Here is an 18706-nt window from a genome sequence, read left to right as displayed (position 1 = left end):
GGGCTAGGGAAGCTAATGTAATAAGCACATCTTCCCTTTCATTAGTTGGGGGTTAGGAGCCTAGGAGGCCCCCTGGCTCAAAGTTTCCTGCTCTTCCCAGCATCTCCCTATAGCCTCCCAACCAGCCTCCTCAGGAATGGTGCTGAGGGTGCCTGCTTCCTGCACTGGTTGGAGGCCTGCAACATGCCTTTTGCCACTGATGTTATTAGTGGGCAAAAATGTACCTAACCTTTCCCATTAGGCTTTCTCAAACTTAGCTCCTTGGATGTTCTGAGGAGCTGGGTTTTTGTGAGGCACTCCTAGTCTCTAAGCACTAGATGCTGGTGGCACCCTTCATCTTGGGACAACTTTCTCTAGACACAAAACAAGCTTCCTGTCATTCACCACTGGTGTATTTGCTCTTAAAAATATATTCCTTCCTTACCAAGGCATATTTCCTCCCCTCCCACCGCTGAGTGGCTAAGCCATCTCCATTCCCCCAATACTACAGCTATGTTTTTTTCCCTCCAATGCTATGTCCATGTCCAGATGGGCATTTTGACCCATGACAGGGAAAGTAAAGACTGTTTCCTTTATATGCATTACTGTCAATGTACACACCAAGCCAAAAGTTCACAAAAATATTTATTGATACTAAGAGCAGCAAAAAGACAAGAATTTTCCTACATCGTTTACTGTCTTTCCCCGGCAAAATAACATCAGTCTAAAGCCTCTATCATCTAGGCTAGTGTCATTAGAAACTCCTGGAACTGTGAGATGTATCTGGGTATATATGACTGTCAGAGCCCACCCCCTCCACACACACACACACACACACCCCTCCACACACACACACACACACACACACGCACACACACACACCTTCCACACTCACACACACACCCCGACCACCAGTGACTTCCTGTGAGATGTATCTGGGTATATATGACTGTCAGGGCACACCCCCCTCCACACACACACACACACACACCCTCCACACTCACACACACCCCTCCACACACACACACCCCTCCACACACACACACCCCTCCACACACACACACACCCTCCACACTCACACACACCCCTCCACACACACACACACCCCTCCACACACACACACACCCCTCCACACACACACACCCCTCCACACACACACCCACACCCACACCCCCTCCACACTCACACACACACCCTGACCACGAGGGACTTCCTGTGAGATGTATCTGGGTATATATGACTGTTAGGGCACACCCCCCTCCACACACACACCTGGGAACAGGTATTTTCTTGGTAGCTGGGTTGTTCTGCTGCAACACAGATCCTGAGTTTTCCCAGGGCCCCTTGCTCACTCCCTAGGAAAGCAAACAGCTCCCATTTAAAGGGCACACATAACCGGTCTCACTAAGGAAAGCAAGCCACAGACTGACACCGGCTCAAAGTTCAACATTTCCTTCCTGACAAAACCTCAGGACCGGTGCTCTCTAATCAAGGTCAGAATTTGGAGTATACCCAAGAAGGGGTGCTGTTTTTGGTACCAAAGTTTGTTGTTTTCTTAATACTCCCAAGGAAGAAGGCAGACTGGCCACTTTTCCTACTAGGAGCATGCGCAGACAAAAAGCTGCCTAAATCTCTAATAGGAAGACCGAGGGGGAGGAGGGACTGATTGCCAGAGGTTGAAGGCCAGCCTGGGCTAGAAGAGACACTCTCTCGAAAAGACTAAAAACTAATACATCCATTGGCCATAAAAAACAGGGCACAGAACATCTGGGGCAGTTAGGAAGACCATCTTGTCAGATGTGTGACTGATCCTAGCTACACACACACACACACACACACACACACACACACACTCACTCAGGCAGGGCATAGCAGCAAATAAAAAATAAACATACAAAGCAACTACTTTTATTTATTGGTAAACACGAGAACTCAACTCGGAACATGTGGTGTGCCTCTCCAGTGGGATCTCATGTGGGCACGCTACACACATATGCTTTGTAACATGGACCGCTGGGGTCACAGCACCAGGAAAAACACACAAGGCAAAGTGGCCGGGGGGAAGGTTATTTGTAGATTTCAACTTTGGGACTGAAATAACTGGTAACAATAAAAGGCACCAAATGGGGGTTTGCAGACCTGGCAGCAGGGAACAAAGCCAGCCAACCTAGATCCCCAAACATGGTCACTTCTCCAATAGCTCATGGGACCCCCAAAGACATGGAGGTACCTGTAAGGCAGTGTCTGGTACAAAAGAAGCTTCAGACCTTGGGTGAGGCAGCAAAGGACCCTGGCTGAGGACAGGAGGGGAGGCTAATGACCCAGTAGGCAACTCTTCCCCCTAGCTACCTTCTTCTTGGATGGCCCCTTGGTGCTGGACGCAGAGGTTACACATCACGGGCCTCTTTCAGGAGCCATGGATATGGGTCTGTCCCAAAAGGCACAGTGTTGAGGTCGATTTGGTTACACAAAGACCATCTCTTATTTGGTGTGCAGGGTGAGCTTCTGTGCGGCGGGGCGGGCGGCTCTTTGAAAGTGTGGCAGGTCCCAGGCACCACACACAGCCCACTCACTGTCTGGGTTGGTTTAGGAAGGGGACTCTTCCATTCAAGGCAACAGGAATAAAGAGCCCATACCGGCCGGCTGACCAGTCAATGGCAGAAGTAGAAACAAGGGTTTCATACCACCCCCATTTTTTGGCATCACAGACTCTGACCAGATTGTCACGGCCCCAAAGTGATATTCCAGGACAGGGATCCTGATCTTGGCCAGCAATCTGACAAGGTAGTTTTAAGATAGCTACCTGGGATGGGGGACAGGGAGAAGGCATCTAGGAAGGGGCTCAGAATTGGGATCATCTCCTGAGGATGGGGGAGGAATCAGGGTGCTCCTGTCAGGTGGGCGGACAAGCCGTCCCACCACACAAATGGCACAGGGACACTGCTCCTCAGGAAGGAGACACAGGCTCCCAAACATGGGAGAGGATTGTCAGGGAAAATGGTTCTCAAGCACGGCCCACTCAAACAGGCGGCGCTCTTCTCTGCACCAGAATCCACCACAAAGAAAGCTTGCATGACCGTCTAGAGATGCCCAGGCTAGACAGGCAGCAGGGGGGCAGGCCTGCATGAAGCAGCTGCAAGCTGCATTCCTGCACTGGAGCTACTTGGGGGACTGACGCATCCAACCAGTGGGGAAGATTGACAGCCCAGTACTCCAAACTCACGTTCTCTGGGTTTCAGCCCTCGGAACTAGGGCGCACTCTAGTGGGCCTAAGCAGGGGTGCAGGCCTGGATCCAGAACAGCAAAGGGTCACTTCACACTGGGGCTTGGGCCCACTTGCAGGAAGGTGGCAGTAACATCAGACTCCTCTGTTCCCAAACACAGTAGCACGGAGGTACATCTGACTGTGGGGATGAGCCCCTGCCTGGACTCTGGGGCCACAGTTGTGGCCAGAGATGACACAGCACCAGGGACAGACACTCCAAAGAGTTACACGCAGGGTTCTGCAGGGTCCCTAAACCCAACTTCACAATGACTTATCCTTTTATAACGAGGCCACAGCCTCACCTGCCAAGGACAGAACCCCCACGTCACCGCAAAGGCCCTGTCATTGCTGGGCTTGGGAGAAGGTCCAGCCTGGCTGTCCCTCTCCCCAGGGTTGGGGAGGGAGCTGTATCAGATGCCCCTCCCCAGATCCGCCTCACAATAGATGGGCTAATAAGGTAGGGGAGGGTCTCACTAGGCCAAAGAGGGACATGATCTGAAGAGTGCTTGTTCAAGCAGGCAGAGGCCAACCTGATTTCCTGAGGGGGCAGGACAGAGCAGAGCGGAGGCCCAGAGAGGTAGAAATCACCAGAGAAGCCAGTTCCCGACCCCAAGTCTCAAGATAGGGCAGAGCTGGCCCCCAGGTCAGGCATCAAAGCAAAACCAGAGACCGGAAGGCAGGTCAGACTTGGGCAATGGCCTCAGTAATGCCTCAAGTTGAAGAACCCCACGCTGGTGGGGGATTCCTTCACTGTGACAGTGATGAGGTTGGCTGTGACGTCCGTGACAAACACATGCTCTATGAGACTGCGGGTAGGTTTCCAGTCCTGATTGGTCTGGACAGATACCGACAGGTTCTGGCCAGCACTAGGGAGTGAGGCTGCATCCGGGTCCGAGTCCGAACTGCTATTCTCCTCTCCCGTGCTCACCTCAGACAGCGCAGGTGCCTTGCGGCCTTCTCCGGGGACCGTGTGGCCCTCCTGTCCACTGGGGGCAGCAATGCACTTAACACTGTCCCTCTTGACAGAAGGGGTGGGCAGAGCTGTAGCCTTGGAGGCCACTTTTTCGCCTTTGCTGGTGTCTGTGGGTGTGCTGGCCGTGTTGACTCCTGTGGGGCTGCCCCCAGAGCCTTTCCCTGTGGCTGGGTTGGTGGCAGGGACGGCCTTGGTGGCCGTGGTGTGGCGAGCGAGCAGGCCCATACCAGGCACGCCGTTCTTGACGCTCTGTAAGTCCAGGACCTGAAGGCTCAGTTCCTGAGTCGGGGCCAGCTGGGAACCCGGGCCCCCTGAACTGTTGTTCCCTTTCTGCTGCTCTGGTGCTCCGGGGGCCTTCAGGGCCTTGCTTCCTGGAGGGCTCACCCCTAGGTCCCCCTTCTGTGTCCTCACTTTCAGGTCCAGCCCGAGGCTGCACTTGTTGGCGGCCTGGGCCTTGAGCGCCAGGCGGCTGGCAGTCTGAGCCTGACCCTGGCTCACCCGGTTCATGTAGTGTACGATGGAGCTCTGCCAGCTGATGCCACCACGGTTGGGGCCCCCGGCCATGCCTTTCATCAGACTGGCCAGGTTCTCCGGGGTCGCCATGGCACTGGAGCCGCCGCAGATCTCTTTGGTGTGGGCTTTCAGGGCCGCCAAGCCTGCCACGGGAGCACTGAGTGGAGGCGGCAGCTTGCTGGCTGAGGTCCCCAGGTCCTTCCTGGCGGTCTTCAGCACCTTGGCCAGGCTTACGGGTCTCCGCGCCGCCTTCTGTTCCGGGGGCAGGGGCTTGCGTCCCCGTTTCTTGCGGATGGGGTCTTTCAGTTCGGGCTTGGCCACCAGGATCTGGGCTTTCTTCTGAGGCACTGGGTGGGTTTCACGGCCCCGGGGGCCCCTCTTGGAGTCTAGGTCACTGTCATCTTCTTCTTCATCTGAGGAGGAGGATGATGATGATGAGGAGGAGGATGAGGAGGAACTGCTGGATTTGGACTTGGAGGGGGCATCTGGTTCCTGGAAAGACAAAACGGGTGGGACTCAAATCTCAGTCCGAGCAGCACCAGGGTCCTCCAGGCCCCAGCAGCCAGGGAGGAGTGGGCTTGCTCGTCCAAAGAGGTGAAACCTGCTAGGGCGGTGGTATGCACAATTAGAGACAAACAGTTGTGGCATCTCTCATCACGCCACCCCCCGCCGCTATGACCTAATGTGGCCTGAGGATGACCCAGAATCTCCCATGGTACCATGGTAGCTTTATGGAGATGGCACCAATGTCCTTCCAGCTCTGACGGGGGTTGGGGGGCAGGAGGGTAGGGGAGCGGCTGATCCCCACAAACAAACCCTGGGGGGCCCTAGGCTTCCCCAGCCGTGCCCCTCCCCTACTCAGCTTCATCAACCTGCAGAAATCCCTTCTCAGTCAGCAGGACCTCTCCGGCTGATGGAATCTTCCTGCTTGCCGGGAAGACAGTGGTGCCAGGGTAGACCCGCACTTTTGCTTTGGCCACAGGTCTAGGGAGTGACGGCCAGGTAACGAGCAAAGGCTCACGGGAGCCTAAGGACAGAGCCCCCTTACCCCTAACCCCAGAACTGTCAGGGGTGGGGGAGGGCAAAGAGGGAAGACGCCAAGCCCCCCCCCACACCCCCGTGTGCGGAAGGTGACCGGTCTGTCATCACAGCAAGTAGGGCCAGCCAACAGGACACCTTGAGAAAGGCTTCGCATGGCACCCCTGGCTCATCTCAACTCTGTATGGCCCCGGTACCTGGACTCGCTCAGCCTGTCCGTAACTCCTCCGCAAACCCCAGCACGCACTGGCTTCCCTGGTGGGGAGTCTCCAAGGTGGGTGTGCGCTGGGGGCATAGCTACCAAGTCTGCTGCTGCTGCTATCCCGGAGGAGGGCAGAACGCAGGCCGAACTTGGTTAAGACTGGATGGGAGGAGCGTGCACGGGTGCTGCGGCCAGTCAGCTGGTGCCATCCGCCCACAGATGCAGGAAAGAGACCTACCTACCTCAACAGCCCCCTCAAAGAAGAAAACTCTGCCCGGAGCAGCACAAACCAGTAAGGAGCCAAAGGGGAAGGGCACGAAGGCCTGTGGCCACTCACCTTGAGCTTAGAGCGCCGGCTGCAGGAAGACATGACGGTGTGTTTCCTCGGCCTGCCCCTGGGCCTCTTGCCTCTCTTCCGGTTCTGGACCTCCTTCTCATGTTCCCTGGGGACACAGCACCAATCAGCTTTGAGAAGCCCTGCTTGCAAACCCTTCTCTGGCTTCAGCCTCCACCCTCAGCTCCCAAGGGATTCCTGCTGCTACAGTTAGGGCAGCCCTGCAGGGAAAGCTTGGAGAGTTCAGACACCAGCCAGGGGTGCTGGCCCACACTATCTTTGCGGCCAAAATCCATCTCCCTTGCATTTGGCTGAAATGGAGCCAAAATCGGGAGAACAAAGCTGGGGATCTCCCCATTTCCCATAAAGGAGACTTTCTGTAGGCAGAGCCTCCGTGGCGATCCTAGCACTCATACCCCAAAAGCGGCCTTCAGGGCTATATGCTCTAATCTGTTCATCCCCAAAAGACTGCCTTCCAGTATGCACCAAGCACAGGAAACCCTCGTTATGACCTGCTAGCCCAGGGGCCAGGGATGCCAGTGTGGCCTAGGCTCTCCAGGCTTCTTGTAGCCAACTTGCTGATTTATATCACCCTGGTTCCTGCATCCCTCAAACACCTCCAGAATTCTGCTCCTAATGGGAGGAGAGGAAGTTATCAAGCCCCCAGCAGCCCAGTCTCGGAGGCTGCACCCCTGCAAGCCAGGGCTAAAGCTGTGAAGTCAAGAGCACTGAGGTAGCTTCTCACAGAAGCTCGGATTTCAGTTGACCCCACTGCGTATATCTGGAGAGGACTCCTGGTGTCAAAGACGGAAGTCCCCCAACCCCCAGAAATGGCTTGGCAGGCTAAGGGGCATGCTGCTAAACCAGACAACCTGAATTTGGTCAAAGAGACAACAGGGGGCTGGAGAGACATCCCAGCAGTTAAGAGCACTGGCTCCCGGCACTCGCATGACAGTCACAACCATCTGCAACTCCAGGGGATCGGACACCCTCACACAGACACACATGCAGGCAAAACAACACCGATGCACACAGAGTAAAACCAAACAAACTGTTGAAAATGCTTTAAAAAATTGAGAAGTTGGGCTTGTGGCACACGAATGCCTCTCCTCCTCCAAGCAAACACACAATCATAGAATAAAATAGCCAAACACCATCTCCTCGGAGCCTGGAGAGTGACCTCATAAAGAAATGGATTAGACTCCCAGGAAAACCCCGAGGCTAGGACAGCCTTGGTCCCCAAGTCTACACCTCAAGTTCAAGGATGCCATCTTATCGCCTCCCTGACGAACAAGTTACCCACCAGCTCCCGGCGTGCGTGCAAAGGGTGTTTCTGGGTGCAGGGAAGAGGCACGCACCATCCTGAGTTTTTTGTTCCATGCTGAAAAACAAGACTGTTCTGCTTTCCTCTGGCTATTCTGACTCTCATCGGAGCTAACCAAAAGCCAGGCATGCATGCGCTGCCTCTCACTGGATGTCCCCGTCTCAGGATGACGCCTGAGAGACAGGGTCTTGTTCACTGGGCAAGCCGGCTTCTGCCCGCCCCCACCCCTTCTGCAGGTGTGTACGATAACACCCGGCCCAAGCCTCCTGGGCTTAGAGGACCAAGATATGAATTTAATAGAAGGCATGGCGCTGTCATCCATTTCCAAAGGAGCCCCAGCGAGCGCAAGCACTCGCTAACCCTCCCCACCCCTTCTACAAAGTGTCCCATTACAGAGGGAAACGCAGGCCAGGCTCCCAGAGAACAAGCGTGCCAGATTGACCCCAGCTGGGGAGACTTTTGAGCAAGCCATTCATCTGCCTCTATCGACAGGGAGAGCTCCTGCAGTGGGAAGGTGTCTGTAAGCCACCCACATGGCACCGTGTCCCTAGACCTCAAGCCCTGGTAACACACCACCTCCCACCTAAGAGCAGAAGTGTCAACACTACAATTACAAAAGCGGATCCAAGAGAAGCCTTGCGATGTCAGCGGTTACATCACCACACACCTCTCCTCACTGTGGGTTTCAGGCCCCCCTGGGCCCCTCTCCCGCACGGTGGCCCACCCTGTCCATCGCAGGGGCAGAGGCACAAGCCTACTTCTTACGGCAAGCTTGTAACCCCAGTCGCTATTAGTGCTGACTGAATGTTACTCCACAGAAAAGGCCAAGGAGAGAATCTAGAATCTTGTCTGGCTGTCTGGGGGGGGGGGGCTCAAAGCGCTCTGCCCCTGTAGCCACCCAAGGAACAGGCTGCCCATGGGGCCTCACACCACAGCCCCAGGCCACTGTGTCACCAACCAATTCCGCCCACCCGACTCTCCCCTCCTCAAGAGTGCTGTAAATGTTCTCACTTCTTCTGGAAGGCTAGGAGCAGCCTTGGGTCCAAGATGTTCTCTTCTGGCTCCCAGCTGTTGTGTCTGGAAGAGCAAAGAGCAGGGCTTGTGAGCAGCATCCAACTGGGCTGCCGGGGGCAGCTCCCACAGTTCTGCTGGGGGGCGGGGGGTGGGGGGGGTGGGCAAGGGACACTGTGCCGAGGCAGCCCTCCGAGGTCCCAGAAGCCCCTGGAAGTTAGTTAGCACCATGGCCTCAAACCCACAGGCAAACTGCCACCTCAAGCCCCAAGTCCCAGAAGGCCACAAGGGGACTCAAACAGTCTGTGCCTGGGAAGGGAACAAATCCCAACAAAGAGCAAAGCTGCGGAGGGAATCCCCCGAGCCTGGCCCTGAGCCAGGGAGCGAAGGGAAGACAGGTAGGGGAGGGGGAGCTGGGGAAGCAGACAGAACAATGTGGCGGGCACCACGGAGAGCGCGGGCAGAGCGAAGGAGTTTGAGGGGGCACCGGGCAGGATGGGGTCCGGGAAGGAAGCTTGCGGGGCAGCTACCGAAGAAGTCCCTTCTAGGGAACGCCGGGTCCCTTCCCCTCATTAAGAAGAAAGCAAGCGCGCGGGGGGCCGGGGGGCGGAGGGGGGGCGAGAAAGGGGCTCCTACCAGTAGGAAGCTCAGGTTACAGCGGGGTAACTTGGGCAAGGGGAGGGGGCTGCGTCCCGCGCCTGCCACGGCCGGCTCCAGGGCGGGGGCGCATGCAACAAATGGGCGCCAGAAGCGCGCCGGCCGCGCGGAGGGCCGGGCCCAGGGGACGCGGGGCTGGAGGCCTCCCTGCCCGCTCCCCGTGGGCTCGTAAACAAAGGGCATCGCCGGTCGGCCGGCGTCCTCCGGGTCCCGAGCCACAGAACTTCCCGCCCAGACCCAAGAGACCAGGGTCCCCACGCCGTTCCCACCCAGGCCAGGAGGCGCGCGCGGGAAGGCGGCCGCGCACCGGGGGACTCACTTGGAGGACCAGCCGCGCCACTTGACCAGGTACTCCAGCTTGCCCTGCGGGGAGAGAAGAGCGGGCGGTGAGCCGCGCAGAGCGCCGGGTGCGCGCGGGGGAGGGGGGGTGTTCGGGCGGGGACGCACGCACCTTGCGGAGCCGCTTGCTCAGAATGCACTCGGCGGCGAAGACCTGCTCGCCCACGCTGCTCAGCTCCTCCATGCCGCCGCCCGCCGCGGCCCGCGCCCCGCAGACCCCGGCCCCACAGTCGCACACAAAGCGCCGCCCCCGCCGCGCCCCGCCCCGCGCACGCGCGCCGCAGTCGCCCGCGCTGCGCTACCCGGAGCCGTCCGGCCAATAGGCGCGCGGGGCTGGGCGAGCATTGTTCGCAGTGGCGGCGGCGGCGGCGAGGACTGGTCAGTGGGGTTGGTCGCCCTCTGCGCGGCGTGGAGCGGCTGCGTGCTCCGAGGACCGTGGGGTCCGACCGCCCCGAACCGCATGTCCCCGCGGAAAGCCATTGTTTGGGCTGAGGGTGGAGAAACAGGGAGCACGCGGCTCTTCCTGTCCCCGCCAGCAAGGGACGCTGCTTCCCACCAGCCCTCTATAAGTTGCACCCCGATGCTCCAGGGTCAGGGGTGCAAGCAAGAAAAATACAGGGTTGCGGGGGAGCACCGAAAGGCGAGCCTTGCAGCTCTTCTCAAGGCTACAGAAGGAAGAAAATTGAGGTCACTGAAAGACTGAACTCCAGATTCTTAGAGCCGTGAAAATGGGACCCAGTTCGCTCGACTTTTAGTGCGCGCGTGGGGACACCACCAACTGGCTTTCTTAGTTCCGTGTGGAAACCTGGGTGTGATCCTGGATTCTGTCACAGCTCGCTGGGCTCTGCCAGCAAAGTCCTTTGGATCAATTTTCAGTGGTAGAAGTTGGGGTGGCCCCGGGTCCTTTTACTTTCTCGCTCAGGCATAAATTCCATCGGGTAGCCTCCTTTGCAAGTTTTGAAGCAAGTCAAACACATGACGAAGGAGGCATTCTCCTACTTAATAAAGTAGACTCCAATAAAAATCCAATTTCTGGTTTTGCCTCTTCCTTGGACACAGCTGCAAACCCAAAGTCTCCGTTTTGAAGGAGCTTCTCTCCACGTAATGGTGAACTTATTTGCGGAAGAGAATCAGTTCTTGGACCTAAGAATCGAACATCGGGAAAGCACGCTGGGATTGATTCAGGGGTGTTCTTCAGTTTAGTTGGTTAGGTTTTTTTTTAAAACCAGCCAGCTTCACTCAGTGCTTCGGAGAGAGCTTGCAACTGTTTGCAGAGGGGGCAGGGAAAGGGGCATTTTCCTCGAGAGCCCGCAGTGACTGCTCACTTAGGGGCTTCGAGCAGTAGCGGATGAACCAGCATGACGAGAGCCGCTGCTGCTCCCAGCCAGCTCTTTTTGTCTGTGTTCAGATCAGTTGGGCGCTAAATGGTAGAGCAGGCACAAAGGTGTGTTTATTGTAATTCTATAAATAGCTGGATCCATTTCAGCTGCTGTTTTCGCCTCGGGATTCCATGGGAATGTAACACTTGCTGTTAGAATTTTCCCACTTTCCCTTTTTTTTTGAAAGGCGGCACACCGACACATTGCTTTTTTTTTTAAAACAACAACAACAACAAGAAAACCCTTTAAAAAATACAGCTCTCTTTCTCTCTTTTTGGTCTGCTAAGAAATAGCCAAGAGTCTGATATGAACACATTGGGGGGGAAAAAACCTCCTTCCTTCCCTGAAATACGTCTGTCACATACCTCATCTATTTAACTTAGGACACCCAGTTGGGAGAAAGAGTAGTTAAGATAATTAATTTGGAGAAACAAATACAACAGACTTGACTGGGATGAAGCCATTAGATCCATGCAGCCAGGGTACGATTCAGCATTTGTGGCGTTTCTGACTCACAGCTCTGGCATTAGTGGGATAAGTTAGGACTGATTCTTTTCATTCATGTCATAAATGGTCACTCTGTACTTACTACCGATGCCACTAGATGCAGAAATGGGTTGTTAGTGACCATCGGACAAGCCTGGCAAGGTTCTGGGCATGAGGGTCTGCACTGATGTAAGTCTATCGCCTGATGCTGAACGGTTGAATTTGAAATTGTATTTCCTTTTTTTTAAAAAACTTCATTGAAATTCAAATAGTAGCTTGAGGATGGTGGTCACTCACTGGACACCAACAAAGATATGTGTGTTACGGGAATTCTAGCTCTGGAAGTCAGCCCTGGACCATCTGTGCATACTGATAACCTCAGAACGTTTAAAGTGTGTGTAGGAAAGATAATAGAAATCCAGCCACTGGGGGGTATGTTAGGGGAGTGAATGTCTCGGTTAGTGTCACTTGCTGTGCCAATAACAGCGTGGAGCAGTCTTATTTGTTTGTTTGGTTTTGTTTTCCGGTGGTCCTGTAGATTGGACCCAGGGCCTTAAGCGTGCTAGGGCAAGCATTTGACTGCTCATCTACATCTCAACTCCCTTTAGGCATGAGAGGTTGGAATCCTGCTATAGAAGAGTAAGTGTGGGCTGGGGACAAGGCTCAGCACTTAAGAGCACTTGCTGCTCTTGAAGAGGGCCTGAATTCAGTTCCCAGTTCCCATATCCGGCCGCTCACAGATCCAGGGGATCTTATGGCTTCATGTGGCCTCCAAGGGCATCAGGCAAACATGGTACACATACATACATGCTGGCAAACACTCAAATACACAAAAAACTTTAAAATAAAAAGGAAAGTAGAGGCTGGCCGGAAGACCATAGCTTAGTAGTGCTCCGGCAGAGGGATTTGGTCCTGTCCCCAGCACTTACATATGGTGGTTCTCCCTAACTCCATTTCCATAGGATTTGATTCTCTCTTCTGGCTCCCGAGGGCCCCTGCACACATGTGATGCACATAAACTCATGAAGGCACACAGGAATATACACATAACAAAAATTAAATATTTTCAGGTGGGTGAAGTGGCCTTTAATCCTAGCACTTGGGGGGCAGAGGCAGGCGGATCTCTTGAGTTCACAGTCAGTCTGGTGAGTTCCAGGACAGCCAGGGCTCACAGAGAAGCTCTGTCTCAAAAAACCAAGTGACAAACAAACACACACATATTTCATTCCATGCTTGTGGTTTGAGAGCCAGTACTACCGGGACCAGGAAAGACATAAAGTATCAATCCACAGCCAAAAGAGATATCCTGTTCTTGGCGGATAAAACTAGATCACCTTAGATACAATCTTACAAAATAGCTTCCCAGCAACTTATTTTATGTTCAGCTTTGCCACTGTGGTCTAAGAGTCAGGTCTTCCCTGTAAGGGGTCTGCATGAGCTAAACCCAGGATATGTAATGTGACTCAGTATCTGATGTATAATTGCCCCCATCTCTCTCCGGCTTCCCTTTACATTCGAGAAACTAGGGTGTGACTTACAGGCTCACAGGGTCAAGTGGTGTGGTTTCTGTCTATGTAATGGGTAAACATTGTCTACATGCTCCACACAGAGTGTTTACGTGTCAGTCAAAATAGCCACCGTTGGGATGCTTGCCCAAGTTCGCAAGCCTTTAGTCCCTAGGCACACAATGCAAATATTGACAACCATCCCCTACCTCCCCCTGCCCCCCCCTCCACACCTCACTCAACACTCTCCAGGGACAGCTTGCAGCACTTACTGTTTGGGACACTTCTCAGAACCCGTCGTCTGTCTCAGCCTTCAATTTGGAGATGAGAAAAAGAAATCCAAAATTGCTTTTACTCCATGCCCGTGGCCCTCCGTCTTGCCTCCCCTTTTTTCCGCCCAATGGGGACTCGGCACACTCTACTAGTTATGTGTAGCGTGTTCACTGAAGCCGTCCAGGGGGAACAGCCTGTCTCATCTGCCCCTAGCCCATCTCAGTGCTCTTAGAAACCCACCTGCCCAGGTGGGAGACGCTCTAAATCCTGGGGTCAGGGAGAGGTGAAGGCTGGCAGCTGTGGAGGTGGGGAATGGAAGATGGATGGCAGCTCTTTCCAGGAGGTCCCTGTCGCATGAGGGTCTTATCTCAAAGGCCTCGTTTGTTAGCTTTGTCGTTGCAATAGTTCCTGATCCCAGTTCTGTGCTATTATAATAATGTTGGGATAAGCAATTTGTATGTTCGTTTTTTCAAGACAGGGTTTCTCTGTGAAACAGTCCTGGCGGTCCTGAAACTCACTCTGTGGACCAGGCTGTCCTCGAACTCACGGAGCTACGCCTGCCTCTGCTGGGATTGAAGGCGGTGTGCTACCACTGCCCTCAGTACCCTTTTTTTTTTCTTGCTCATACAATGTGGTTGCAGAATGGTGTCAGGGGTGCTGGGTCAAAGGGCTTGTGATTTTTTTCCTGACGGGGTTGGGGGGCTCCTGTCTGTTTCCCGTTTCAGGCGTCACACCAGGCTGGCTTTGGATTCACTCTGTAGCCAAGGATGATCTTGAATTTCAGTTCCTCCCGATCTGCCTGGGGGCCCAGGGCATTTCTGAATGTGATTGCCGCTTTGCTGGTGGGGTGGGCTGACACACGCTAACACATGCTAACCACGGCCTTCCACCCCTCACATCTGCTTTTACCTAAGACCTCTGCCTCAAGGGCAATGGTCAGAGTGAAAGATGATTCGGAGTGCGGCTTTTCAGTGGGAAATGCATTATTTTCACAATCTTATTTTACTTTTAAGCTTTTCAGGGTTATTTATTTCATGTCTATCAAGGGTTGCCTGCTTGTATATGCATGTACCACATGCATCCCTGTAGGTCAGAAGAGGATGTCAGATCCCTGGGACTGGAGTTGCAGATGCTGGTGAGCCACCATGAGGATGCTGGGAAATGAGCCCAGGTCCTCTGCAAAAGCAGCAAGTGCTCTTACTGCTGAGCCTAGCCTGTCTCATTTCAAAAAGTTAATTTACATTTACCAAAGTTCCAAATCTAGGGCTAGAACCTTTACACAAGAACAAATAAGTAGTTTGGGGATTCTTGGTGGTGCTCCAGCGTACAGTCCACAGGCCTGCTAACTGTCCTCACTCTATGCTGGAGGGAGTCTCAAACTTCTGTCTTTCCTTCCTTCCTTTCTTCCTTTAGATAGGATCTCACTGTGTAACTCTGGCTGCTTTAGGAACTTGCTATGTAGGCCAGCCCAGCCTCAAACTCGGAAATCAACCTGCCTCTGCCATCCAAGCACTGAGATTAAATGCATGTGCCACCACACTCGACATCCATTAGGTTTGAGCATGATGGATTTGAGAGTGGGCAGGTGCCATTTGGAATCATATATGTTCTATCTCTTCCCTTCATAGAGTGGATGACTTCTTGCTGGTGAGACTCCAAACATAGAAATGCTCTTTGGATCACACACACACACACACACACACACACACACACACACACACACACACACAGATCTTTAATCTGGCTGTTGGTGGTGGGTAAGTGTGGACAGTGGACATAGGCAGAAAGAATTCCTACTGAGTTAAAATTCCCACTGAAATAGCAGGGCGTTGGTGATGCATGCCTTTAATCCCAGCACTTGGGAGTCAGAGGCAGGTGAATCTCTGTGAGTTCGAGGCCAGCCTGGTCTACACAGCAAGTTCCAGGACAGGCTCCAAAGCAATACAGAGAAACCCTGTCTTGAAAAAAAATCCCACTGAAATAAAAAAGACCCCTTTGGGCTGTCAAAATGGCTCAATTAGTAAAGATACCAGACTGGGCAGGGACCTGACAACCCAAGTTCCACTTCAGAACCCAGAAGATGGAAACTGGCTGAACAAAAATTGACCTTTGATCTCCACATATTATACACACAGGCACACACATGTGCACACATACAATGATAATAATGAATCAGTTACATGCTTGACATCCTCTGCCCAACCTGGACTCGTCTCTGGAAGCAGAAAGTGAGGTCACCTCCAGGTCCCCCTTCGTGTCCTGGCAGAAGCAGGGATACGTTTTCTCAGGGTGGCTCCTGGCTTGTTTCTTTATCCCTCAGATGGCAGCTCACTGTCTGCCATTCTGTTCCTTGCTTTCTCCTCTAGCAGTAGGCAGAGGGGCCACGGCTCCCCCGACGGATGCCCGACCTCAGTCCTTTGAAGCCTTGGGTGGATGGCATTTATTCTGGGTCAGATGTCTTACGGTTTCTTTCACAGGGTCTTGCTTGGCAGAGGGGGAGTTGTCTTCAAAGTCTAGCTTCGGCTGCAGTAAGAAACAGTACTCATTGCACATGGCACTTGGTGGGGGCGAGGCAGGCCACTGCAGAAGGGACAACTTGATGGAAATGTCGCTAGTGGCACTTGTTGCTTGTATGAATGCTCTCCGGTGGCCCCAGCACCTTTGGTCTGCAAAAGCTTCACTGGGCTCCATGTGCCTTTGGTCTTAAATAACAGAACAATGGAAAATGTAAGTGCATTGCCAGGACTAGCAAGATAGCTCAGTAGGTCAAAGCATTTTCTGTCCAGTCTTGGTGCTTAATCCCTGGGACTCATGTGGTAGAAGAAGAGAGAGAAGAAACTCCTCTCACAAGTTGTCTTCTGACCTCCGTGAATGCAAGATGGTACGCGCGCGCGCGTGTGTGTGTGTGTGTGTGTGTGTGTGTCTGTATGTCTGTCTGTCTATCTCCCAAATCACGCCCACTTATCATATAAAGAAATCTAGGGGCTGGAGAAATGCCTTAATGTTAAGATGGCTTGCAACTCTTGAAGGGGACCCAAGTTTGGTTCTTAGCGCCCACATTGGGTGCCTTACAGCCAGCCGCTTGTAACTCCAGCTCCTTGGACACCTGCACTGAAGTGCATATATTTCCCCTTTCATACACACATAGTTAAAAATAAAATACAATGTTAAAAGAAATACAGCAAAAATGCAAAGCTAAAGTGGAAATAAAACAATCCTGGGTTCAGTGTGGCTCGCAGTGGCTTTGGGGTATGTTTGTAGCATAGGAAGCTGAGGAAGAGGGGCTGTTATGGGCATTAGTACTTTTGTTCCTTGGGTTGGGGCTAACTGCATTCTTTGGTCACTGTGAGACTTTGGAGGCTCCCACGCTGGTGTGATTCTCGTGCTCCTGGCTGTAGGGTATACAGAGGGAAAGCATGGAGGACTTTTCCAGAAGGAGTCTGCCAGGTAGGCTGTTCAAGGAGTGGGTGTGTGCACAGACTGATCAATGGGGGCTTGAAGGGGTGGGGTGGAGGCGAGGAGGTAGGAGCCAGGGCAGGAGATGGATGCGGAGAGCTTGGCGCTGTGGTGATAAGGCTGGGCAAAGCCCCCTTCTAGTCACCCTGACACTCTGCCCACTGCTGTGGGACTTAGCAATTTCATTGCTAAGGTGTCACCATGACATGTTCTGTCACAAGCCCAGTAAAATGACCAAGGGCAGGACTTGCCACACTGAGTGTGTACTGAGATACTGGGTCCCAGTTAGCTGGGGACAGCGTGTACCCGGGAGAGTACAGACGAGTGATGGCGTATATAAAGACACTTTCTAGTCTCGATCAGTCTCACATGGACCTTCTCTTTGTTTCTGGCTACTGATATTTTCAGTAAGATCTAAATATTCTTTTTTAAAGGTTTATTCATTTATTCTGCTTGCAAGTATCTCATTACAGATGGTTGTGAGCCACCATGTGGTTGCTGGGAATTGAACTCAGGACCACAGGAAGAGCAGCCAGTGCTTTTAACCTCTGAGCCATCTCTCCAGCACCCAAGACCTAAAATATTTTTATTGCAGTGACATCACACGAATTGCCAGCTGGTCCCCCGCCCCAGAAGGGTCATCTGAAATGTGGCCCTGCCCTGGCACACACAGCTGCTCTCATGGCTGGGACCGCTACTTCAGACCCTTTCCAGTGTGGAAATTACCAAGGTTTTTTTGGTTTATTTAATTTCACTTGTATATTATTCTTTAATTCTTCTTGGTTGAAAATCCATCCTATCAGGGCTTGAATCTCCCAAGAAGGAGATTCTGGCATCTCCTTAATTCCCTACACTTGGCGCAGAGCTGACAGCCCAAGCTAGGCCAATAAAAACCTGTGGTTTGTAGGTCAACAAGGGGTGGTTTCATCTCAAGACATAGTGTGTTTGTGATCTGAAGCCTTCCAGTCCTCAGCGAAATTAAAAATCAGTTTAAAGGGCCCTGGGAAAGGTTAGTGGATGCTCACACACTCTGGGCGGGAATGTTAAGTGGCATCAAGGCTTCGGGAAAGTAATTTCCTGGTGAGATCCCAAGTCCTTGAAAGCACCCATGCCCGTTTATTAGGCACTTCCTCACGTTCAAGTTCTGTCACTGCGGTCACTTACACGAGGATGGGACATTTGCCTGTTGGAATAAATGGGTCATTGCAGCTCAAGGTTTAGATCTTGCATTTTTTTTCCTTTGTCCACTTTCTTCCTCCTCCTCCTCTTTTTTTTTCTTTCCCAAGACAGTGCTTTTCTGTGTATTCCTGGCTGTCCTGGAACTCACTCTGTAGACCAGGCTGGCTTCTAACTCACAGAGATCCACCTGCCTCTGCCTCCCAAGTGCTGGGATTAAAGGCGTGAGCCACCATTTTTGGCTCCTTGGTAATTTTTTTTTTAAATGAGAGAAAATCTTTAAAAAGTGAAAAAGAGAGCCGGGCGTTGGTGGCGCACGCCTTTAATCCCAGCACTCGGGAGGCAGAGGCAGGCGGATCTCTGTGAGTTCGAGGCCAGCCTGGTCTACAGAGTGAGTTCCAGGACAGCCTCCAAAACTACACAGAGAAACCCTGTCTCGAAAAAACCAAAAAAAAAAAAAAAGTGAAAAAGAAGAACTAACAACCAGAACTAGCGTGTTTTTTTTCTAGTGCTGAGGATGGAAGCCAGGAGTCTGTACATGATAGGTAAGTGCTCGAACCCTGAACCTTAAAGAGAAATCTCACCAGTGAGGGGCACATTACCAGGAAGGATGACGGACAGCCTGGGGCACTTGGCACTGCCCACCGTCGTGATCCTAAACTATTTCTGAGTCATGCATCTTGCTATCAGTAGCTGTATTTTCCCAGTGGGACATGGCCTCCTTGGAATGCATCCGCACTTGCTTCTGTGCAGCTTAACTCATTTTGGAAGTCTTCTGTGATGCCCCACACTGATG

The 18706-nt window shown here is 53.0% G+C and overlaps 1 protein-coding gene across 1 annotated transcript; it reads right to left on the bottom strand.

The window, feature by feature from the left end:
* Positions 1-1871: 1871 nt before the first annotated feature.
* Cbx2 (chromobox 2) lies at positions 1872-9871 on the bottom strand. The gene is made up of 5 exons (XM_040750136.1): positions 9748-9871; positions 9616-9659; positions 8640-8705; positions 6308-6413; positions 1872-5222 (listed from the first exon to the last, which is right to left on the bottom strand). Exons 1-5 carry the CDS (start codon positions 9817-9819, stop codon positions 3945-3947), a joined length of 1566 nt encoding a protein of 521 aa, XP_040606070.1. The 5' UTR covers positions 9820-9871; the 3' UTR covers positions 1872-3944.
* Positions 9872-18706: the final 8835 nt, after the last annotated feature.

Source organism: Mesocricetus auratus, unplaced genomic scaffold (genome assembly GCF_017639785.1).
Source record: "Mesocricetus auratus isolate SY011 unplaced genomic scaffold, BCM_Maur_2.0 Super-Scaffold_100007, whole genome shotgun sequence".
In the NCBI taxonomy this organism is placed as follows: Eukaryota; Metazoa; Chordata; class Mammalia; order Rodentia; family Cricetidae; genus Mesocricetus; species Mesocricetus auratus.
Note: the sequence above shows the minus strand (reverse complement) of the source record. Positions and strands in the feature narration are given on the sequence as shown.